The sequence below is a fragment of the Anser cygnoides genome, chromosome 6, assembly GCF_040182565.1.
Source record: "Anser cygnoides isolate HZ-2024a breed goose chromosome 6, Taihu_goose_T2T_genome, whole genome shotgun sequence".
Taxonomy (NCBI): Eukaryota; Metazoa; Chordata; class Aves; order Anseriformes; family Anatidae; genus Anser; species Anser cygnoides.
Window position 1 is genome coordinate 15,099,589 of NC_089878.1, and position 21,360 is coordinate 15,120,948.

Consider the following 21,360-nt stretch of genomic DNA (forward strand, 5'->3'; position numbering starts at 1 on the left):
TATAACTGAATGCATTTTCTTTTCCTTATGTGATTTTTCTTAATATTTTGGTTCTTTCAGCTGATGTTCACAAGGAATAGAGTCACGTGATGTATGAAGGCAAACACATACACTTCTCTGAGGTTGACAATAAGCCCTTGTGCTCGTATAGCCCCAAACTGTGCAAGCAGAGGCGACTTAACGGCTACGCCTTCTGTATCAGACACGTTCTGGAGGACAAGACTGCCCCCTTCAAGCAATGTGAATATGTGGCCAAGTATAACAGCCAACGCTGCACCAACCCCATCCCCAAATCTGAGGATCGTAGGTGAGTGGCGGTTGCCTGTCTGCGATGTGGGAAGTGGCTGGGATGTAGGCATGAGCTTCCTTTTAAGACTGTGTGTGGTTTCAGGATAAGGGAGGAACTGGCCTGAGTGTATTGAATTCCAGGATGTTTCTTTGAGGGTTTTGTTGTAAGACCAGTAAACTTTATTTTATTCTCAGTGGGTGTCAAGTACACAAAGGGGACAGTAACTTACTCCCAAGGAACTTAGTCCCAAGTTTTCAGAAGAGTTCATTGCTTCGCTCAAATTCACTATAAATTGTGGATCAAACCTGCTACACAATATCTGCTGATCTAACTAATTTGCCATGTCACTCACAGTATGTGCTCTTAAAAGGGCCCACTTGTTTGGCCAGCTGTGGCAAAAGCACACTTTCATCTACTTTTTCAGGATAAACAGTTGAAAAGTGCATACCTTCTGGGCTTAGGGAGCAGTGACACACAGGGACAAATGCAGAATTACAGTTCAGTGATCTTGCTTTAGTACTGATCTGTGGTGGTGTATTACTGGAATAAAATACATACTGCTTGATAACAGTCAGCCAGCTGCGAAAGTGCTGTTCGCTCCCTTTCTTCTCTGCTTCCTCTCTTTCTCTCCCTCTCCCTGCCCAAATGAAGATGCCTGAGGTGCCCATGTATTAAATGGCTTGCAAGAGATAATGCTTGAAGTTGTTGGAGAGCTGGGAATTCAAACACGTTTTCCTGAATTGCAGCCTATAGTGTAACCACAAGGGCTTTTTTTTTTTTTTTTTCTTCTCTTTAAGACTTTTTGAAGGCAAATCTCATTGGTGCTGCTTGGGGTGAAATAGCAGATTTTTTTCTGATCTTGGCTGGTAAATATGACTAAATTTTCAGTCATTGCTGCAGGTTTTGCCAGTACCACAGTATTTAATTAATGTGTTTGTTAACTACCTGAGGTTTGTTCTGTTAGAAACATTTTTTTTTTAAACTAAAATATAAACAAAATATGCCAAAAAAGAACCAAACCACTCTTCACTGACCTTTCACATTATTAGCTGCCATTCACTAACCTTTTGCATTATTAGCAGTGTTCCCACTGTGCCCTACATATAACTTCCTTCTCGGCTCACAGCTCCCTCTCTTGTCTGAAATAACAGTTGGACTGTGCTCTAAATTAACTTGCACTTCACCTGCCATTTCAGTTGAGGAGACTGATGAAGTGAGAAAAAAGCATGAATGTTTGTCAAAAGCTGTAGGGCAAATGCTCAAATGGCACAAGATGAATAACTTTAAGCTGTAATTTGACAGTCGCTGACTGTTTCTTTGCTGCTGTACAATTGAGGCACTTTGGAAATAAGCTTGTAAAAATGATCGTAGACATTGTTAGAGCAAATGATATGCTGTAATTTCTGATGTAAGAACGGACTCAGCCAGAGTTGCTGTTTACAAGGATTCATACTTAAAAACAATAGAAATGATAATACTTAATGACACTTCTTAGGTCTCATATGTTCCCATGGAATTTGAGATTTTTCTTTACACCTTGAATCGAGTTCACACTTTGTTCTTTTTGATTTTTCTCAAGTTAAAGTGAAGTGTGGTCATGACATCTGGTGTATGTTATATTAGAATAATTCAACTGCATGTCGAGTGTCACATTACAGTACTTGAAGAGGACAGCAGGTGTCTGAAGGAGAAAATAAACTTTTAATTTCAAATGAGAGGATGTGATAGTTTGAAAGAATATTTTAAAAGACTGCTTCTCAGGGCAGAGTTTAGTTTTAACAATAAAACTTGATGAATGCTAGTGATAAGACTGCGCCTGCTCCAAACATTTTTTTTTATTTTTTTATTTTTGGCAGGCGAACCTGTATGTGTTTCTTAGGAGACTTTTTTCACATTCTGTTCAATATAAAAATGTTTGCTCTGTCTGAGTTCTTCACTCTCAGCTTTTAATTTTCTGTGTACAAATTTTCTGTCAGATGGTCATTTTGTCAGTTTCAGACATGTAACTACATGATCAGAAGCAGGATGCTCTGACAGCTATCTTCCTATATATCTTTAAAGATTATGAAAAGTAAGAAGTCTTGACAGGTTTCATGCATTATATGCCAAAAGCCTCATAGTCTTTCCACAGATAATTAAAAATAATTATCCCTTGACCCCGGACAAATGAGATGCCACTAGCCACGGCGATGTTTAATATTCTGTTATATTATTAAACTTCTTATTAACCATTAACATTCTACAAATTAAATCTATTAATAGTGCATGACTTCATTGCCTTATTTGAAGTCTAGTTTCTATATTCACGATTTTGCTTTGAAAGAACATACACTAACATGGGCTATGAATCTGCATTTCCTCTTGAATACGTTTCCTCATTTTTTCTTTTTCAAATACATGCATAGATAATAAAGTTCAGTTTATTTTTTTTTATTATAGAGTTGTTATACTTCAGGTAGGTTAAACATAATTTTATCTGTCTTCTTTCAAGCGAGTCTGTACATATTTTGTTAATATGCAAGCTACTCTGCAGTTTAATTAGATCTTCCTTGAAATAAGTGACCAAACCCAACACAAACCTGGGATGTATTGTGAAGCACGATGCAGGTGTAGGTAGAAAACCTTGCTTTCTGGATTCTTAACTTCCCCATAATGTGGGAAACTGTCCAGCTGCTGCCTTTGTGGCCCATCACCTTTTGTGAGCTTTGTGTTATGATGGTTTTAATGGATATCAACCCACTGCTCTTGAAGTACCTGTTGGCTGCATTTGACCTTACCTGCTCCAGAATAGGTGCCTTTAGTGCTGAATAAGGAAGGGGAAGAAACTGTATTAGGTACTCAGCATGGTGCTGTCAGCTGAGAATAACTCACCGGCAGGTTACAGAAAGGACAAACTGTGCCACTACGGCAGGCTCACCAGCGCTGGCTCTGTGCAGGGCCAGCTTCACCCTCCTGGGCTTCCAGCTCAGAGCCACGTGGAAAGCACTGTGCTACTTCCAGGAGCTAGTCTGTCTTCCTGGTAGTCTGTCTTCTACAGAGCATGAGCTGTTTCCCTGGCATTACCTCTGATCCAAAGAACTTCCTGCCTCAACTCAGCTGGCTCTCGGCTGCTTCCAGCAGAGCCACTTGACATCTGCACCAGGCTCTGCAGCACCACGTAAAGCCAGAGCCAGTTTGGGCCAGGGCCAGCTAAAGAGCTGCCTTGGAGCCTGCAGGGCAGGGAAGTAATTCAGTGTGCATGCCCACCTGGCTCCACGTGGGACCGGCCAGAGTGTGGCAAGGCCATGGTGGAGTTGGTCCCCGTAAATTATGCCTAGCCAAAGCTGCTTGCATGTAGAGCTACCAGAGAAGACTTAGTCCCCATTTCTTCTTGCTCCTTCTAATCCGGTGGGCAAAGTGTATCAGCCTCGATTATGCTGGAAAACAGGGAATTGATGCAGAGCCAAGTCAGTGGGTACTGGAGTCTGCAAGTGTGTGATCTGTATTTTCCTTATGCTGTAGTCTGGTATCTATGGATTTGTGTCCAGAGGTGATGCCTGTGTAAGATATTGTTGGCTTTCAGTAATGCAGCACGGTCGGTTGTAAGAACCAAAGCTTTATTCTCTGTCATGTAAAAATGATCCTGTTAGAGTTGAACAAACAAGCAAAACACATAACAGCCTAAAACTCAGAGAAGGATGATAAACTAATTACCTTTTCATGGGTTTATTCACCTTTTCTATATTTTGCTTTCTCCTGGTTTTCACAGTTTTACCTTCTCACTCCTGCACAAACACAGCATGGAGATGTGAACAATATAAGGGAAACATTCAAACTGAGCAAAACTTTTTTTGATTGGATTAAGGGAAAAAAAATGTTGTGCTTTTCTTGTCTGTTGTTTTTCTTCTGTCATGCTGAAAGTGCTATTCTAACTGATCTGAGCCTTGTTCAAAAAAAATATTAAGAAAATGCTTAATTTTAATTATGTGAATAGTGTTGTTGAATTTAACGGAAGTTTTATTGAGACCTCATTACAGAATTTAATTTTTAAAAGTGCACCTCTTGGTATGACCTTACAGTATTCTAGTCTGTTCTAATAAGAACTCCATTCCATGCTGGCTTTCATCCTGTCTCATTTAGATATATTTATTACTTACAACTTAATGTAATGAAGAAACTATTTAGACAATAATATGTAGTAGTGTTTTTCAGCCTTTTTTGATTTGTAAAACCTTATGGGTGTGAATCCTTCAAGAAACTACATATATGGAGATTGCTAAAGAGCATATAAGAATTTGCTTTTTCTTTTTTACCTTTTATGGACCCTTTAGAAGCAGTTCACACATTGCTTCTTTAGGGGTGGGACAACAAATTGGAAGTTACTAAACAAAAGCATTATACCTTCTGGGGAGTTGATTTGGACTTTTGTGTTATTTTTTTTCTCCATGAAGACCAGGAGATTCTATTTGATTGTATTCGATTTGGAATACTTTCATGGATATTCCCTTATCTTGTCCATAAATACCATGATGTAGACATCAGTCTTTCCTCATATCTTTGTTTTCTGCTGTGAGCTGCAGGTTGTAAATAGGATCCTGCAAGGGATCAGGCAGAAGCCTGATTGCTAGGGGCATTCTACAGAGGCATCAGATCAAAAGGATCAGATTGTGATTCTTGTATTTCTAACACCTGCTTGTTTTAACCAGACAAAAAATAATTGTTTATTTCTTAGTATGTTATCTGAGTCTATAAATTGTAACAAACTTTTAAAGGCTTTCCTTTTTTTTTTTTATATATATATTATCTTAAAAGATTTTTACGTTAGAGAAGCTTGGAGTCTGTGTTTGTGGATTGTATGTATACATATTCCTGGCATTGTGTAAACATTTTCCAAGAACAGAGAATTTCTTTTAAACTGAATTTTTATTTGAAGAACATTCAGCTAATCCTCTGGCTACAAAATTGTTATGTTAAATTATTATAACAGGACTTAATATTTAAGCTTCTTGTTCATGAAGAGCAAGTAGTGACCATTCTCAAGAAGGTATTTCTCCAGTGAGATTGTCCCTGTGAGAAACTGCTCCCTACTACAATTGGGATTCATGAGAATGATGTGGGTGTTGATGAAAATGCTAACTACTTCCAGTGAAAGGACAGCCAAATGAAAGAAGTATTCTTCCCTGTACTCTTTCTTGGGAGCTTTTGAAATGGTTCTGTATGATCAGAATTAATGGCTTGAGTTCTTACTGTGTTTTTATCAGGCCATTTGTTTTGTTCACTTTGGTTTGTGAGTATTTACCCTATTAGAGAGTAAATATTTTGAATACAGTGTGTGAATCTCCTATTAACGAATAACCAGTGAATACTTCTGTATCTTAAGATTTCAAATTGTCACTCGTAAAAGTTTATTTTCTGCTATAGGTCGGGAACACCACAATTAGCTGTTGTATTAGAAGTGATTGTGTACACTTTTTATAAAATCCCTTGTGTTTTGATTAATTTTTCATGTTGTATGTGGATTTCCCCTTAGTGGACTGTTTTCTTCAGGTGTTACTTACAAGAACTGAATTAAGAACTGTCTGCTTTTACTTTTCAAAGGTACTGCAACAGCCACCTGCAGGTACTTGGCTTTATACCGAAAAAGGAGAGGAAGAAAAAGAATGATCCCATAGAGGAGGTAAAGGTCAGGCATCAGATGGATACTATGGCCTTCAGTCTGACAGTGCCCACCTTGGCCTTGAAGATGCCCAATGGGCTGGATGGGATGTCCCTCTCCCCTCCCGGGGCTAGGCTTCCTCTCCACTACCTGGAGGCAGAACTAGAAGACCCCTTTGCTTTCAACGAGGAGGATGATGACCTAAAGAAAGGGGCAACGGTGAGGAAAAAGTTGCAGAGCAAGTTGGCTCAAAACCGGCAGCGCCAGAGAGAGACAGAGATTTTAAAAGTTCGCCAAGAGCACTTTAGCCCCCTTCCTGCACCTTTGCAGCAGCAGCCTCTGCAGCAGCAGCACTCCCATCTGCCACCTTCATCAGCTTCGTTAAAGCCGACAGGGCTACCGCAGGGCTTAGTCTGCAAGTCACCTCAACCTCCGAACACCAGCCTACCAATGCAGGGAGTGGCACCCACCACACACACTATAGCACAAGCCCGGCAGTTGTCTAACAAGAGACCTCTGCCCCTCCTGCCACCTGCTAGGGCTCCGGTCACGGACCCTCCGAGGACTGATCGGGTCCTAATGAAAGCCACAGCCTTCTCTCCGCACTCATCCTGCATGAGCCGGCTACAGAGACTGGTGAAACTGTGCACTCGAAAACAGCAGCTGGACACTGATCTGTTTCCACATCTAGGTGGGTAGATAATAAATGCACTGCCTCTCTTTTTTTTTTTAACCTGAGACCAGAACACAAAAGAGGAATGTCTCCATAGCTCCGTCCTGCTTGCACGTGTGGTCCTTATGAAAGAAACCTGAACTCTTGATGTTTTCTTTAGCCCTGCTCTCTATGAAGGGAATGTCTGGACCTATCATATATGATTTATGACATTTTTATTGTTTATTCTTCTTAATGTCCCATTAACCATTTGAGAAATCAAGCTGAGGTATAGAAGAACATTGCTTAATCACATAGGCACTGTATGGACGGTTTGCAACTGCAGTAGTAAAGGTGTAGTGCAAACTGTACCTACATGAGTAGGCAAGGTTAGATTGAATGTTAAATATATGACAAGTGCAGATTACAAAATAAGTGCAAGTGAAAGTTTGGAGATTGGCCCATCATTCTGTGCAGATGTAAATTTCTGGTTAACGTGGCTAGGAAAATTGGAGCACAAGAGAGTTTTTCATGACTGGGCCTGTTCATATGTGGAACTTGGCTAACAAAAGCCCAAGGCTGTCTTTGTGCCAGGCAGGAAAGCAGTGCCGTTATACAGGTAATTAGAGAGGTGGAGACTTGTCTGCATATCAGTGCAGAAATAGTCTCCTCCTTCCTTATTATCTAGAAACCATGCTAATCAATTGCTGCTTGCAAAAATGTAAGTGGAAATAGCCAACCTGCTGCTATGGCTGTAGTGCTCTATGAAGCTTCTAAAAAGGCAGCAGACCTTAGGGCTTATTTGTCTGTTTATGAATGCAGACTTAGGTACACCTAGCAGCCCTTGCATCTCCCTCACTCTCCAAAGTTACCGTACTTTTCTGCTTAGTTTTAGATTGTATTTTCCAAACAAGTTAAATGCTGATAGGAAAAAGGGAAATAGAGGTCAGTGTGTGATATTAGAGCAGGAATGCCATTTATGATGTGTTTGTGGGTGTTGATATATTTTTTTTTAAGACTTCAAAAAAATTGGAAGTACTTCATATAATATCTTATTTCATTGCAAACATCTGTAATTTTTGCCATTTCAATTAACCTTTTTTAATTTGCAGTTAAGATCTTCACTTTGGCACTCACGGGATAGCTTGACTATTTGTTTAGAAGATAATTAGCATCCCATAGCATTCTCTAAAGGACATTGTTCTTCAGAAATCCTGTTTGATGGCCCTCTGTGTAATGCAGGTCTTCTGCGGAATGGCAACTCTAGAGGCGCTTTCAAGTGTCACAGACCCAAATAGCTTGAAAAGTGACCTGTGTCTTGAAAAAGATCACTTTCTGTGTTTAATGTTTTACGTTATCAAGTGATGTTTGCACTGAAGGGAATATGTTTTCCAAAAAAAAAAGAGGCTTAGTAGAAAAATGGATTAGACCTAAAAATGTAGAGTTATGCAAATACCATGCTACAATAAATGTGAAAATGAATATATACTCTTGGAAGACTTCATATCTGGCAAAGTAACAGAATTCATGTATTAAACAAGGCAGACCAGGAAAATGTATGTGTTACTTCTTCACAATATGCCTTAATATTAAAGAGTAGTTAGGCAGTTCAGAAAATTTTAGGATTTGTTTAATGATGGAGTAGCACTAGAGATGGCTGCACAGAATCTTTAAAGAGATGCACTCAGTTTTATGTGTACTTTCTATTAGAGGCATGTTACTGGATATTAATGTAGCTGCAGTCCTCAGTGTAAGTATTGCTGAGTCTGGATTAGATTTTATTCCTTCATTTCTGCAGTGCCCATTGGAAGCAAAAGAACCCAACCTCTGATTTTTGTTTTTAAACTTCGGGTAAATGATTTATTAGATGGTATCTATTGTGCGCAGTCTTTATCCACTGATGAAGTTTTTTTCCCTTCCTTTATGAATGGGGGTAGAGTAGAAAACAATTAAGTTGCTAGTATAATTCTAGCATTTTATCAAATGTGTTGAAATAATTTAATTCATATGCATATCTTAAAAATAATAAAAAAAAAAGAATTAAGAAGGTATTTTCAGGATGCTGATATTACTGAAAAATAGGGTTTCTGATATTTCTGATTATTGTTAGTGTTGCTTCTAAATGTCTCAATGTTGGAGGGGCTCCTGATGATTGTATTCCAAATGTGTATGTATGTCTCTAACTTGGAAAGTAGGCAACCAAGTACTGATGTGTTTCCCAAACTGAAAGCATCTGACTTCAGAATCATCTCAGATATAGTTGTTTGGTTTATTTTCAGCAAAAATTCTTCTTAATTCTGTCCAACTTGCTGCTCCGTTTTAAAGGAGCACACAAGGAAGTGAAAAAGCAATAACGATGGCTTGTAAAAGTGGCTACAGGATTTTTATCCCACCAACGGCAAGAGATTGCCAAGAGTATCATTGGATGTGGGGGAGAGAGAGTAGGAAAAAATGTAAAAGATGATGCTTCAGCTGAAATTTTTCACCTGAGAACTTAACAGGAAAGCCAGAAACAGAGTCCGGTTAGTTTGTCTAACAAAGGTTGCTGGTGCATACAATGAGTTGATCCTACTGTATCATCATTAAGCCAAAGCATGCTGCTCTGTAAAAGTGCCTGAGTGTTCACATACCTTTGTAGTTCTCTTTTCCTGCTAATATATGCATTTGCAGGCAATTACAAAGACTGAGCAGAGGAATGTCCTGCGTAGCTCCTTATCTCTCTCTGTCCATGCTGCTGTCTTACAGTTTTCCTATTCTCTGCATGTTTTGGCACAGAGCAGTGGTCAGAATATAAACAGAAATGGAATTGACCTATTTAGATCATATAGCGTTAAAAATTACCAGGCAGTCAGTTCTTTGTGGCAGGGACTTCTCTTACCTCATCTCTAAAGATTTCATGTGCTTGGTACAGAAACTGTAATATTTTCTGTAGGTAAGAAAGCTAGTGATTTTGCTTTCACTGCTTATGGATAAAAAGGCCAATAAGAATTTTAAATGGAAGACTCAAATTTGGAAAAAAAAAAAAAATCAGTGCATGCTATTACCACAATGAAGCTGCTACAATAACTTTCCAGTGAATTGACAAAGTTATATATTTAATCAAGCATAATTTTGCTTGCATCTATACTACACGTTTGTCCTTTGTGCTGTGGGTTGCTCAGAGAGTTGTGTGAGGTGGATACACTTTTCACCCAGCTTTCATGTTTTCAATTCTCTTAGGGCTGGATTGGTCTGAAGACAGTGGAGAGGAGTTCGAGGATTCAGAGCAAGCCTCCCCTTACCAGGTCGCGTGGTCTATCCGAGAAAGCCTCGGCTATGAAAGACATGAGTGAGTATGATTCTTCAGTATTCATGTTGGCCTTGATGCAGTAAATCATGTAAATGTGAGCTTTACTTTATGTGGAGGCACTGGACCCTAAGCACTTGTTTAAGTGCTTTGCTGAAACAAAGGATTGTTTGAATCATTTGTTTGCGAGAGCTGCAAAACAGCTTTCCACCTTGTTTGTAAGACCTACAAAACAGCTTTCCACCTTCAGTCCCAGCTTTCACCTAACTTAGAGACCTTTATGCAGTCTGCTATTAGAAGGATACACCAGGAAAGAATTTCAAGGTTATTTGCCTAAATTTAATTGAGTTTAGTGAAGTTTATTCATGAACTTGTGTGCCTTGCTGAGTAGAGATATTTCCTGAATTGTAACCAAGTGGAGGGAGTTGTGTGTGGTTTGTAGTAAACCTGCTGCATTTTACTTGTTACTCCTTATGGTAATTGCGTAGGATATTTGCTTTAATGTGTCTTTTTAAAGGGCATAGTATTTCTTTTATTAATTAAAAAGTGTTGAATAAACCTTTGTCAAATAGTTTGGAGCACTGCAAGGAAGTGTTGTGACTGAAGGGATAAACAGAGCAGGTATTAGCAGCTGATGCGGAAAGGCTTGCAGTGTTCTAATTATTCTGATAAACCATGAGTCTGGACTTACACCAGGATATGATAATTCATATCTCTGTTAATGTAAATTTTAAGGTGCAAAGTTAAAGCAAAGCATCCCAAGCATGGTATTGTAAAGAAACTGGTAACAAAAGGTAATTGGGGTCTCAGTAAGGTTTGACTGTCGTTTCTATAACAGGGTTCTCTTTCACTGTGTGAATGGACTTTCTGATACTACAGCTCTCTTCCATTTGTTGAATCTTTAAATATCACAGTTAAGTAACATTTAACATCATTATTCTCATGATTAACTGGAAATCCTGAAACTCACCAGAACTTCTAACCATCTCTAAAGATTGTCCACAAGGTGAACAAGAGAGCTGTATCTCAGTTAACAAGACAGGTACCAAGACAGTAACTACTGAGAGCCTTTAGCGAATCAAAGCTTAGTAGCAGGGTGTAGATCTTTACTTTCCTTTTTTAAAAGAAAGGATTTCTGCAGTTATGAAAAACCACTGGTTTTAGGGAATCAGTAGTCAGAGAGTAAACTTCCACAAATATTATTTTTACTTAAAAGGTAGCTTTTGAACTAAAATGTTTTGGGAAAATACGAACAAACTTTCAGTTCATCTTTTAAATCACAGATAATTTTCAAAGCAGATATATCTATCAAATGACTCCCTTACACTCTTTTCTCTTTGACATTTGATCTGGTTCTTCCATAGATCCCTCTTTTTTCATCAACTTCTAAAGGTCATCTGTGTATGTTTTGTCTTCTGTTTGTCTTAACTTCCTTTGAATTCTTCCTTGTTTTCACATACTGATACCTTGTCTTGACATTTTCTGTTCCATTCTAGCATTTTATGCACTTCAATTAAATTCTTTATTAACTGATCACTATGGATATATTTTTGTATAGTACCAGCTGCTTTTGTACTTCAATCAGTCTGCCCAGTATTAGCTCTTCAGCAGCTTTCCTAATTTTATTTATGAATAAACACAGACATGTTCACTTGACACCAGCCTTTTAAAACTTTTATTTCTATTCTACAAGCTTCTGTAGAGGATGTTATTACCTGAACTATTTTACTTCAACATTTTTGCACTATAGTCTGTCTGCTGCTGAAGATGAATTAGTTCAAACTATTTCTTTGGATATTTACTTACTGTTTTCCATAGCAAAGCTGGTTAAAAGATAGTTGTTTCTTCATTTGTGTCTGCTCTTGTGGTCCTTTTCCATTTGACTCCGCGGAAGATAGCAGGAGGAATGCTTCTCAGAGCAGATTAGAAGAAGAAAGCGAACAGCTCATTTCTGCATTATCGGACAGCTTGTTTTCAGCATTTCTGGTTGGCTGATAATGGGCAGAATCCTCTGACTTCTTGTTGGACTTCTTATGCAATACTATAGTGGCTCCTAAACTCTCAGAAAATCACTGGATTGGTTTAAAATTAATGTTTAAACAAACAGCAATACATTTTGAGTATGCTTGCCTTCTGACCCTTTTAATCTATAAAAGTTATACTGTTGCCATCATCTGTGGAAACACAAGCCAAATGTTTGCTTTCGTTATTCTTTCCTCCAATATTTTATTTTTTAAAAAGGGTTCCAGCGGAGTCAGGGCTCCACGTGGCAGCACTTGGAGGCACGCGTGGGTGTTTCAGTGGGAGTGACAGTGCGGGGCTGGCCGCAGGCAGCGAGCTGGTGGGGACACTGTCATCGGTGGGGGAATGAGACTTGTTCCCTGCAGCCAGAGAGGAGGGTGCCCCCCAGGTGATTCCAGCACGGGGTCTTGTAGCTTAGAAAGTACTGGAAAACAAACAGCTTTAAAGGAGAGCCTGCTCTAGTGCTCCCCTGACGGCGCTGTCACCGTGCCCGCCTGCTCGCTCTACCCTTTTGCTAAGTTGTGCCGTCTTTGTTTTCTTCGTGAAATCAGCAAGAATTCCCTTGATGATTACACACGACAGCCTTAAAGGGAAGGGTTGTGAAGAAGCTTTTTGGATTATTTATCAGATCATTTGGATGCATTTTCAGTTTTCTTTTAAAAAATGAAATGCCACACGTTAAATTGTACTTCAAAAATTATATAGGCACCTTAAGAGAATAGGCTAAATAGAAGTTGGTAAACTTGTTTATAAACAGACAGCAGTAAAAAGTATCTTTCGGTTTCAATACTTGCCTAGGATTAAAAAAAAAAAGTGTCATTGTGCTATTTTTAGGTCTCTTTGAACCTGCAAATAAATATGTTTTGGTTAACCTAACTGGCCTGGAAACAAAATTCAGAATAGGTTTTTAGAAGCTGTTAGCCTTGAAATAAATCATTGTTTGTTGCAAGCATGACTTTTTTTCTGTCTTGTATATATATCTTAATCTTGCTTTTTAAAATGATCTCATAAATTTCAGTTCAAAATGCATTAAAATACCGTGACTTCTGTCTATTTCAATGGGAGTCAGGTCAGAGATCTCAAATTTGCATTAAAAAACACTTTTCTCTCAAAAAAGGAAACACTTTTTTCCTAAGGAATATTCCTTTCTTAATTACAAATTAACTTTTATAACCATATTTTAAATTAATATGTCTGCAAAGTTCTTTAAGTAATTTGTCCTAGAGCAGATAGCAAAACATTTAAGACCCTAGACCTACCTATGTGTAACTGACCCCATCCATATTTTTGCTTTCTTTTAGTACATTAAAAGAAGGAAAATCTTTATTAAATAGTACATAATTTAACTTTTCTAATCAGGCTGTGGGTGTTTTTTCTTTTTTCTTTTTTTTTTCCCAGTAGGCATTATTTCCTAAGAGAGCTTAAAAGTGTATTTTCTTTTCTTCTTCAATATTTTAAATATTGCATACATTAAATACTTTTAACAGGTTATGTTTACTGCTTAGCATTTTATTCCAGAGGTTAATTACTTGCAATTTACGTTTCTTGAAAATAATCTGTAATCTGTTTTAACAGGCAAAATACATCATATGGTTGGCTTTACATAAAACCTTTAAAAATGTGTGTTTATGCCAAGGCAGTGTTTGCTCACGTGGAGTTTTTGTGGGCAGTCTTTGTGAAGACGGATGCCTTTTTTAAATCGTCTCTTAAATTTAGTCTGCATGTGTATGGAATAAGATTTTCCACAAAGGAAAGTAGGTCTTAGTCATATTGCCTTTCAGGGACAGCTGTTTTGTCTGCTTTTCTGGATCTTAGTTTATTTACTAAATATCGCAGCTGGTATTTTGCATCCTTCTGCTATCAGCCAGTTGTGGTCTGCCTTGCCGTGTGCAGGTTTGGGTGTCAGTTCACTCAGTCACACCAGCCAAGCCCTGCAGTATGAACCTTATTAGGATTGGATTTGTTTCGTTTGTTTGGATTTGTTTTCTCGCCCCTGCCCTTCCGTTGTTTTACAGGTGGGAAAGTTAACAAAACGTTCCTCATTTCTATAACGAAAAACTTAAAGGAAAACTGAACAAAGTCTGCCTCGCTTAGCCTCAGCTCACTCTGTTGCTCTGGGAACAAGAGCATCCTTGTGCAAACGAGTGCTTGGTGTGTAGGACTGCTTGGCAGCTTCAGGGAACCTGTTGTTTTAACAAGTCCCGGTGATAATTTCATTCTTTTTGGTGATTTTTTTTTTTACGAACATGTTGACATGGTTTTGATAGCCTTGTTGGTATGTGCCTGGACATTCAGAAAGCCAAGATAAATGGGAAAAGGCTTTCTGAAGCAAACAAAGAGTGGGATCAGTCCTCCTTCTGATCATTGCTTAGCACTGGTCTGATTTTTTCCTCAGTGACTTTGGAATTAAACATTAATTTCTTCTCTGTGGCTGTAGGATAACTCAAGTTTAACCTTGGAGCAAGGGGGAAGCTGCATCAACTGTCTTAAAATCGCCTTAGAAAGTAATCACTGGTACTTAAATCACTCTCCCCCCACTTTTTTTTTTTTTTAACCATCTCAGAAACAGTTTGGCGGAATCATGGGGACTTTGGTCCCATGTGGGTGTTGTCCCCTACATCATTTTTGCAGTTGACTGTGACAGGACTGGGATATCAGTCCAGGTTCATTTGACTATGAAAGTTGCAGGGTTGAGTTTGGATGATAAAAATCAAGAGATGCTTTCTGAACACTTCTGAAGAAGAAGGCTGAAATAACTCCATTACAGCTGTGGGCATGTCATTGGTATATATCTAGTGCAAGAAGGAGTGAGTGTGTAGAGCCTCATGCTGGCTGTATGAGTGTATTTTGGTTTAGAAAGGAAAACACTGCCTGGCGCAAAGTAAGAGAAATTGGAAAAGGTAAAGGTCAGCAGTTTTGGTACTTGTTAGAATTTGACTATCTTCTCCACATGACCTTTCTTCAATAAATTTCCGCTACATAGTTCCCCACCCTTGTCTTCTCCATTAATTGCACTTTGATTTAAGAGTTTGTCTCATTTGCTGAGACATTTACAGTAAATAAAGGTTAACAGTATAGATTTTTTTTTTTTGAACAGCAGGCTCCAGACATTTAAATGTGTCAGAATTGATGATAAATTGATGTAATCTCTAATAATGACATACTAAGAAGGGTAAGTACCTTTAGAATTAAAAAAGGATCTTGTTCTTACCCTTTCTAGAGCATCCCTGCCTGATACCAGCCTTTGTATGTCTGTGGGACTAGAAGATGGACACCAACTTAAAGTTCTATTAAACTGACAAATTTACTTCCTTAAAAAAAATATGCTTAAAGCCCATTTGTTTTTATTTTCCCTCCTCTAGGTCCGATGATGACAATGCAGATGACAGGAGTTCCAGGGTGACCAGACTTTGCACTTACTTTCAGCAGAAATACAAGCACCTCTGCCGCCTGGAGCGGGCAGAATCCCGTCAGAAGAAATGCCGGCACACACTCCGGAAAGCCTTGCTGCAGGCGGCCAGCAGAGAGCCGGAGCGTGCTGGGCAACTGATACAAGAGCTCCGGAGAGCGACCTGTGCTCGTACCAGGTTAGACCTTCCTCTGCAACTGCAGTAACCCAGGGTCAGGGCAGGGTGAAGATGGGCAGAGTATCTAGCAGCTGCAGCTGGAATGCTGAACTGTGAAACTGGTAGGCATGCACAAGGCAGAACAGCCATGGCATATAAATGTCTGCCTGCAGGGTAAAATAAACGTGGCATACAGTATTTTCCATGCAGACAGGCATTTTTCAGCTTTTTGTTCTAAAATGTGGATCATTTGTTCAGTTCTAGCTGGGCCTGACTTGTGAAATGTCATGAGAGAAGTTAGTGGCCCGCAAAAATTTATTGTTGTTAGTTAATCTATGTATTTTGGCTAGCTACAAATATCTGGTACTTTAATAAGTCCAGTTCTTTAGAGCGTGACCAGTCTGGTTCTTTAGTTCCCTGCTTCAATAGATTTCTTTTTTCAGACAGCATTGTTTTTTTGTGTTTGTTTTTGTTGTTTTTTTTTAAAGTCAGTATCTCCTCTTAATTCTCTTCCCAGCAAATCAAACTTAAGCTGATGCTTTTTGTTAGATTTAACTCAATCTAACATTAAATGAAACTCGGCAACAAAATAAATATCTTCTAACAACTCTGAAGGTTACCTTCTGTGGGAATTCTTTCTAGATAATGTCAACATCCCTCCAGCTCTCAGCGTACTGAGAGTTGGTTGATTCATATGTGTACAGAGACAGAGTAAGTCTGAACTCTGGTGTTATGTCTTGGGTGCCAGCAGTTTCCTTTGTTTTTCTGGTTTTGCTTTACAGAGTGTGTGACTATGGGGGTGGGGAGAGCTGACATGAGAGGCAGGCAGGGTGCTGAGAGTATATTCTTATCATGGGATGCTCTCGTTCCTGAACAATGGGCTGTAGTTTGTGGCAAGTGGAGGGTTTATTGCTGGGGAAGTGGAGTGATGCTGGGAGAGCTGCTCAGAGGTGTAATGTAGAGGTACATGACTAGTTTATGAAGATGCATAAAAGTCTCCAAACTTAACCTACAGTAAAAACCTTGCCATAACTGACAACGCTTGCTGGGTTTTTCATTATTAAGGCCTTTTATCGCACAAAAGATTAAATTGTTCTGGGTAGACTAGCAAAGCCAGGTATGTCTGTCATCACTGCTCTGGTTGAATTAAGTAACCACAGTCTTTTCAGTTATGAAATGTTTCACAGGGGTAATATTGCTAACTAAAACTTTGCTCAGTCAAAGTGCAGTTGATGACAGTAAAGGCTGAATGAAAACAGTCAGGCTACAGACAGCTTTTTGTCAACCTAGAAAACAGCGTGTACAGAGGTGAAATTCAGCCCTGGAACCGCCAGCTTTATCTACATGAAGGTGACAAATGCCTTGAGAGCAGGCTAACACCAAGCGAGCTGTGTAACGCTTGCAGTACTCATCCACACTGCTGACTGGTCGCCTGCTTGCGTTCAGGCTCAAAGCACTGAGGCTGTGCTGAAGAAACGCTCAGCTCCGGGCACCTGCTGGTGGATTGGGCTGTAGCACATTGATGGAGGAGAGCTTTTACCCATGTTGAGCACGCTCAGGCTCTGCCACTCCAGAGCTCAGTCTGAGTTTGTCTGAGCACATGCTTGCATGTAAGCTCTGGGGATGCTCGGCATGTTTTGATTTATGAACAGGCTTGAAAGTGCACTCGACTGCCTGTGTGGGCATACCCAATACATCGTATTCTGAAGGTTGACCTTATTTTAAGGGTCGCCTATGGTGACACCTACTGCTGTTCTGGACTCTGTTGCAGGGTATAGTAGTATTTACATGGTAGCAGCACATAGCACCTCTCATTACAATTAATGTCCCATGAAATAAACAATAATCCCGTTAACTGCATCATACCTTCACCTGTCATTGACATCTATTCTGTATCCCTGTTCAGAGTGTGGTAGTAGTGTGCACCCATCTGGATCATGACATACACACACGTGTGCTATAAGTTTCATTCTACTGTGCCACAGTCAGTGGAATAGTCATGCTAAATTACCATCTGAGGCTGCGTTTTTGACTTCAAACTCTTTTATGCTTTTGTTTCAGCACAAGCCAAGCGAGGCAGAGAGATGCAGAACCGACAACCTGTAGTGGGACTTCGAAGGGAGAACAGTGCACTAACAAGGCCCTTCCATTCACCAGGCATTGTTTTCAGCGTATCCTCTTAACTAAGTTTGAGAGTTGTATTCAGGGGTGGAATCAGTCCTGTCCTATGCACGAGGCCCACAGAAAGGAGGAGGCACACTAGATATGAGGTTTGAGTCTGAGGGCTATAAACAGGCTTGCCTCTGACCTGGAATACCTAAGAATTCTGCAGACTTTGTCTTTTTATAGATGAATACTTGTTGGAGGTTTTTGTTGTAGTAATTCCTTTTGTTTGGTGTTTTTGTTTTTGGTATTTTAAGTGACTAGTGCTTATCTGTTCCAGTTGCCATCAGACAGCAGCACCTTTTCAGTTTTTAGGTTACAAATGCCTTGTTTTTCTTGGTTGATTTTTGCAGGTCTTAAAAAAAAAAAAATTGTCTGCAGAATAGTTCAAAAACCTCTCTGAGAGAGTATCATGGTGTGCAGCTGTGTTGGGGATTTTCCTTGTGATTTAGAATTTTATTTTATTTTATTTCTAAGGTCAAGAGGTCTTGTTTGTGGGTGTATGTAGTGTAGAGAAGTCAAGAATACTCAATTTTGCATTCATTCCCATTTTGTTCCCTCTGCACTTTCTTCACTAAGAAGAAATTTCCAATTTCCTCTCCTAAAATTAGGAAGCTTTTGGTTCTGGCCCTTCTGTCAAAGTCTGCAATCCAGACTGCCTTCTCCAGGCATTTTCCATTTTCTTTGTCCTTTCTTTTTTGCATTTTAACATTTTCTGAACATACATAGTGATGCTGAGGTTAGAATCAGTCTGAGAACTGTTCCAAGGTGGAAAGAATACTTCTAATGTTTGAAAAAACACAATGAAGTATCTGTTTGATTTGCTTTAAGACGAGAAACATTTTTATTCCTGCAGGGGATTTTTCTGAAGGAAATCTCAGCGAGCTTACGTTTAGATTTACTTGACCTTTCTGTCTGATTGCACATCTTTTTTCAGAGTAGCGGGAAGAATCTTGAAACTTCTTTGTCTGTGCTCTAAAGATAAATGCCAAGAATGTACCTCAAAAGATTGAATTAAGAAATAGTCTTTCTTTAATGTTTCAGTAAGGATTGTCATTAGTCTGTAAGGAAATAGTCCTGTTGACTACACTGCTTCAACTGGTACTATTGATCTATTGATTAAGACTCCAGGAAAAGGCTTCTTTTTGCTAAGAACTCATTAGTGAAATAGCTGCTTCCATAAAACTATCTCAATATATAATAAAATCATTAGTGATTCTGCATGAATGCAGTTTTTCACTTTAAAAGTTGGGTTTGAGCCTTACCTAGCTTTGAACTTGAATAACAAAGTTAAGATACTCATTAAAAATAGCATCTATGGACAGATAGAGTTGAAGGCTCTGATCTTTATCAGATTGATAAATCAAAGGGCGTTTCTCCATCGTTGCCTTGTGTGTTATTCCTGATGCAGAAATGCACAGATATCTTATTGAACCGTTCTCAGCAGCTCTTCTCAAGTTGCACAGCCAAGTTTGCAGATGGTCAACAGTGCTCTGTGCCAGTTTTTGACATTACACATCAGACACCTCTGTGTGAAGAACATGCCAAAAAAATGGTAAGAACAAAACCAAAAATGTAATTATTTCTTTGTATTGGGTGAACTCTTGCCTGACAGACAGCAAGTTTACAAACTTAGGAGTTCATTCCCTTTTATTTTCTTAAGAGGATAAGACATTCCCAACTAGCGTAAAGTATGCTGTAAAAATCTTTTATATACTTTTGATGATATAATAAAGTCCACATGAGAATATCCTTCACTGAAAGATATTTGGCTCCTCTCCTGAATCAAGAAATAAGAAATCTTTGTGAGAGATCCTGTGGTCATTTTATGTGGACTGATTCCTGGCTCTTGGATCTGAACGTAGCATGAGTGTGTTATGGTCAGAGCACCACTTCTCAAACAACATTACTACACAGGGCCCAAAATATTTTCTAGAAGAAATGTAGATAACAATTACAAGAATAAAGATAATGGTTTTGCTTCTTCATTTACCTTTTGGTGACTAGAAAAGTTTTCTTTGATCCCCTTCAGGGGTCTGTGCATCCCAGAGGAAAAGCAGTGGCCTACAACAAGTTGAGAGAATACACAAATTAAGATGATGTCCTCTACTCACCTTTTATGCTCTCAGTCTTCCTGAACAAAATTTTTCAGATAATTCACACGCTCACTACTGTCTTGCCTTTTCTTCAAGGCAGTAAGCATAAAACTGCCCTTTTCATTTGTTCTATTTTTGGATTGCATTTTTTTTGTTTGTTTGTTGATGGTTTTTGGCCCCTAATCTCCAATAATAGTGAATTATTGAGTTTTCTGGATTAAAATGTGAGGGCTTCTGCTGCACAAAAAGGTTTGTATGGGCTGGTTCCCCCTCTCCCAGGCAATCTTTATTGAGTCTCTCAAGACTTACTTCTGCAGCAGATAAAATCCTCTGCCATTCCCAGTATAATGGCAACTGAAAATTAATGTTGTTTTGTTTCATTTTGTAATCGGCCAGGGGGTTGCTCTTCAAAAGCAACGAGGCTTCAGTTGTTCACCCGCACCCTTTACAAGTCCCTAGCCCTAGTGTGGTGTCCCTCTTTTATGGCAGTGGGTGCTTGAGGATGGTGGCTTCAGCTGCTACACACTAACCCCAGTATTGTCACCTCACCACAGGAATGCTCCCAAAGGTTACAGTTTTTGCTCTGTTTGGTTAGGGTTTGCTATGATGATTTTGTTAAGTGACATTACACACTATTTACCATACCTCATGTTTTGGTCTATGTGATTTTTGCCATTGGGATCCAGTGAGGAAGGAAACAGTTTATTTTGTGTATCTTGCCTGGGTTTAATTTAGCAATCTCTCTTGCATTATGTGTAAATGTATGTGGAACGACCGGGGCAAGGAAGGTAATATTTGTTCTTAATTTTCTCCCGTTGCTATTGTTTTATTCCCAAAGGACAATTTCTTGAGAGGGGACAGCTCCCGTAAAGTTCAGCACCAGCAGCAGAGGAAACCCAGGAAAAAAACAAAGCCACCTGCACTTACCAAAAAACATAAGAAGAAGAGAAGGCGAGGCCCACGCCGGCCCCAGAAACCTATTCCTCCTGCAGTGCCCCAAGGGAACCTCACCATGCCTGCCAGTGTCTCACTGCCAGTAGAGATGCCCCACATACGGTCAGTGGCAGCCCTGTCCCACTCTGCTCACTGCTAGCTCGAACGCTGTAAAGGAGCTTAGAAAGGTGTGATGTTGCTGTGCTGATCAGCATCTGGAGCAGTGAGATGCTTCAGGACTAGAAACTACATCTCCATGTGACTGTTGAAAAAATCTTAGAGTGGGTAATTTTAGATCTGAACAAATGTTAAATTTGATGGATACAGTACCTTGCTTCTAATGCCACATCTTGTGTATTTAATCGGTAGACTAAGTGTAAACTTCCTAAAAGCATTTTTTTCTAGATGCTTTTTTTTTTTAATTATATGGGGAAACATCTGTTATAGTTGGCTATGCATTCATAGTTTTCATTTGGAGGAATCAAAGTTGAGAACCAAGGACTAATGGTACTTTCTGTACAGGAGCCCCTCCACCCCAGAGCTGAGTGCCGATGAGCTGCCTGATGATATCGCCAATGAAATTACAGACATTCCACATGACTTGGAATTGAATCAGGAGGACTTCTCTGATGTCCTGCCACGGCTGCCTGATGACTTGCAAGATTTTGATTTCTTTGAAGGTACCATTTTATTTTAGTTTATTCTATACTAGTGCGAA

At 39.3% G+C, this 21,360-nt stretch overlaps 1 protein-coding gene across 5 annotated transcripts in view; it reads left to right on the forward strand.

Moving 5' to 3' along the window:
* The window catches only part of INO80D (INO80 complex subunit D), a 45,644-nt gene that overhangs the window by 10,062 nt on the left and 14,222 nt on the right, over positions 1-21,360 (forward strand). For all 5 annotated transcript variants that reach the window (XM_013171680.3, XM_013171683.3, XM_066999118.1 and 2 more), the window contains 8 exons: positions 61-307; positions 5,867-6,615; positions 9,796-9,904; positions 15,247-15,471; positions 17,512-17,621; positions 19,035-19,168; positions 20,548-20,765; positions 21,165-21,322. In XM_013171680.3, coding sequence (XP_013027134.1) covers positions 90-307; positions 5,867-6,615; positions 9,796-9,904; positions 15,247-15,471; positions 17,512-17,621; positions 19,035-19,168; positions 20,548-20,765; positions 21,165-21,322 — 1,921 coding nt within the window. In that variant the 5' untranslated portion in view covers positions 61-89. The remainder of the gene's footprint in view (positions 1-60; positions 308-5,866; positions 6,616-9,795; positions 9,905-15,246; positions 15,472-17,511; positions 17,622-19,034; positions 19,169-20,547; positions 20,766-21,164; positions 21,323-21,360) is intronic.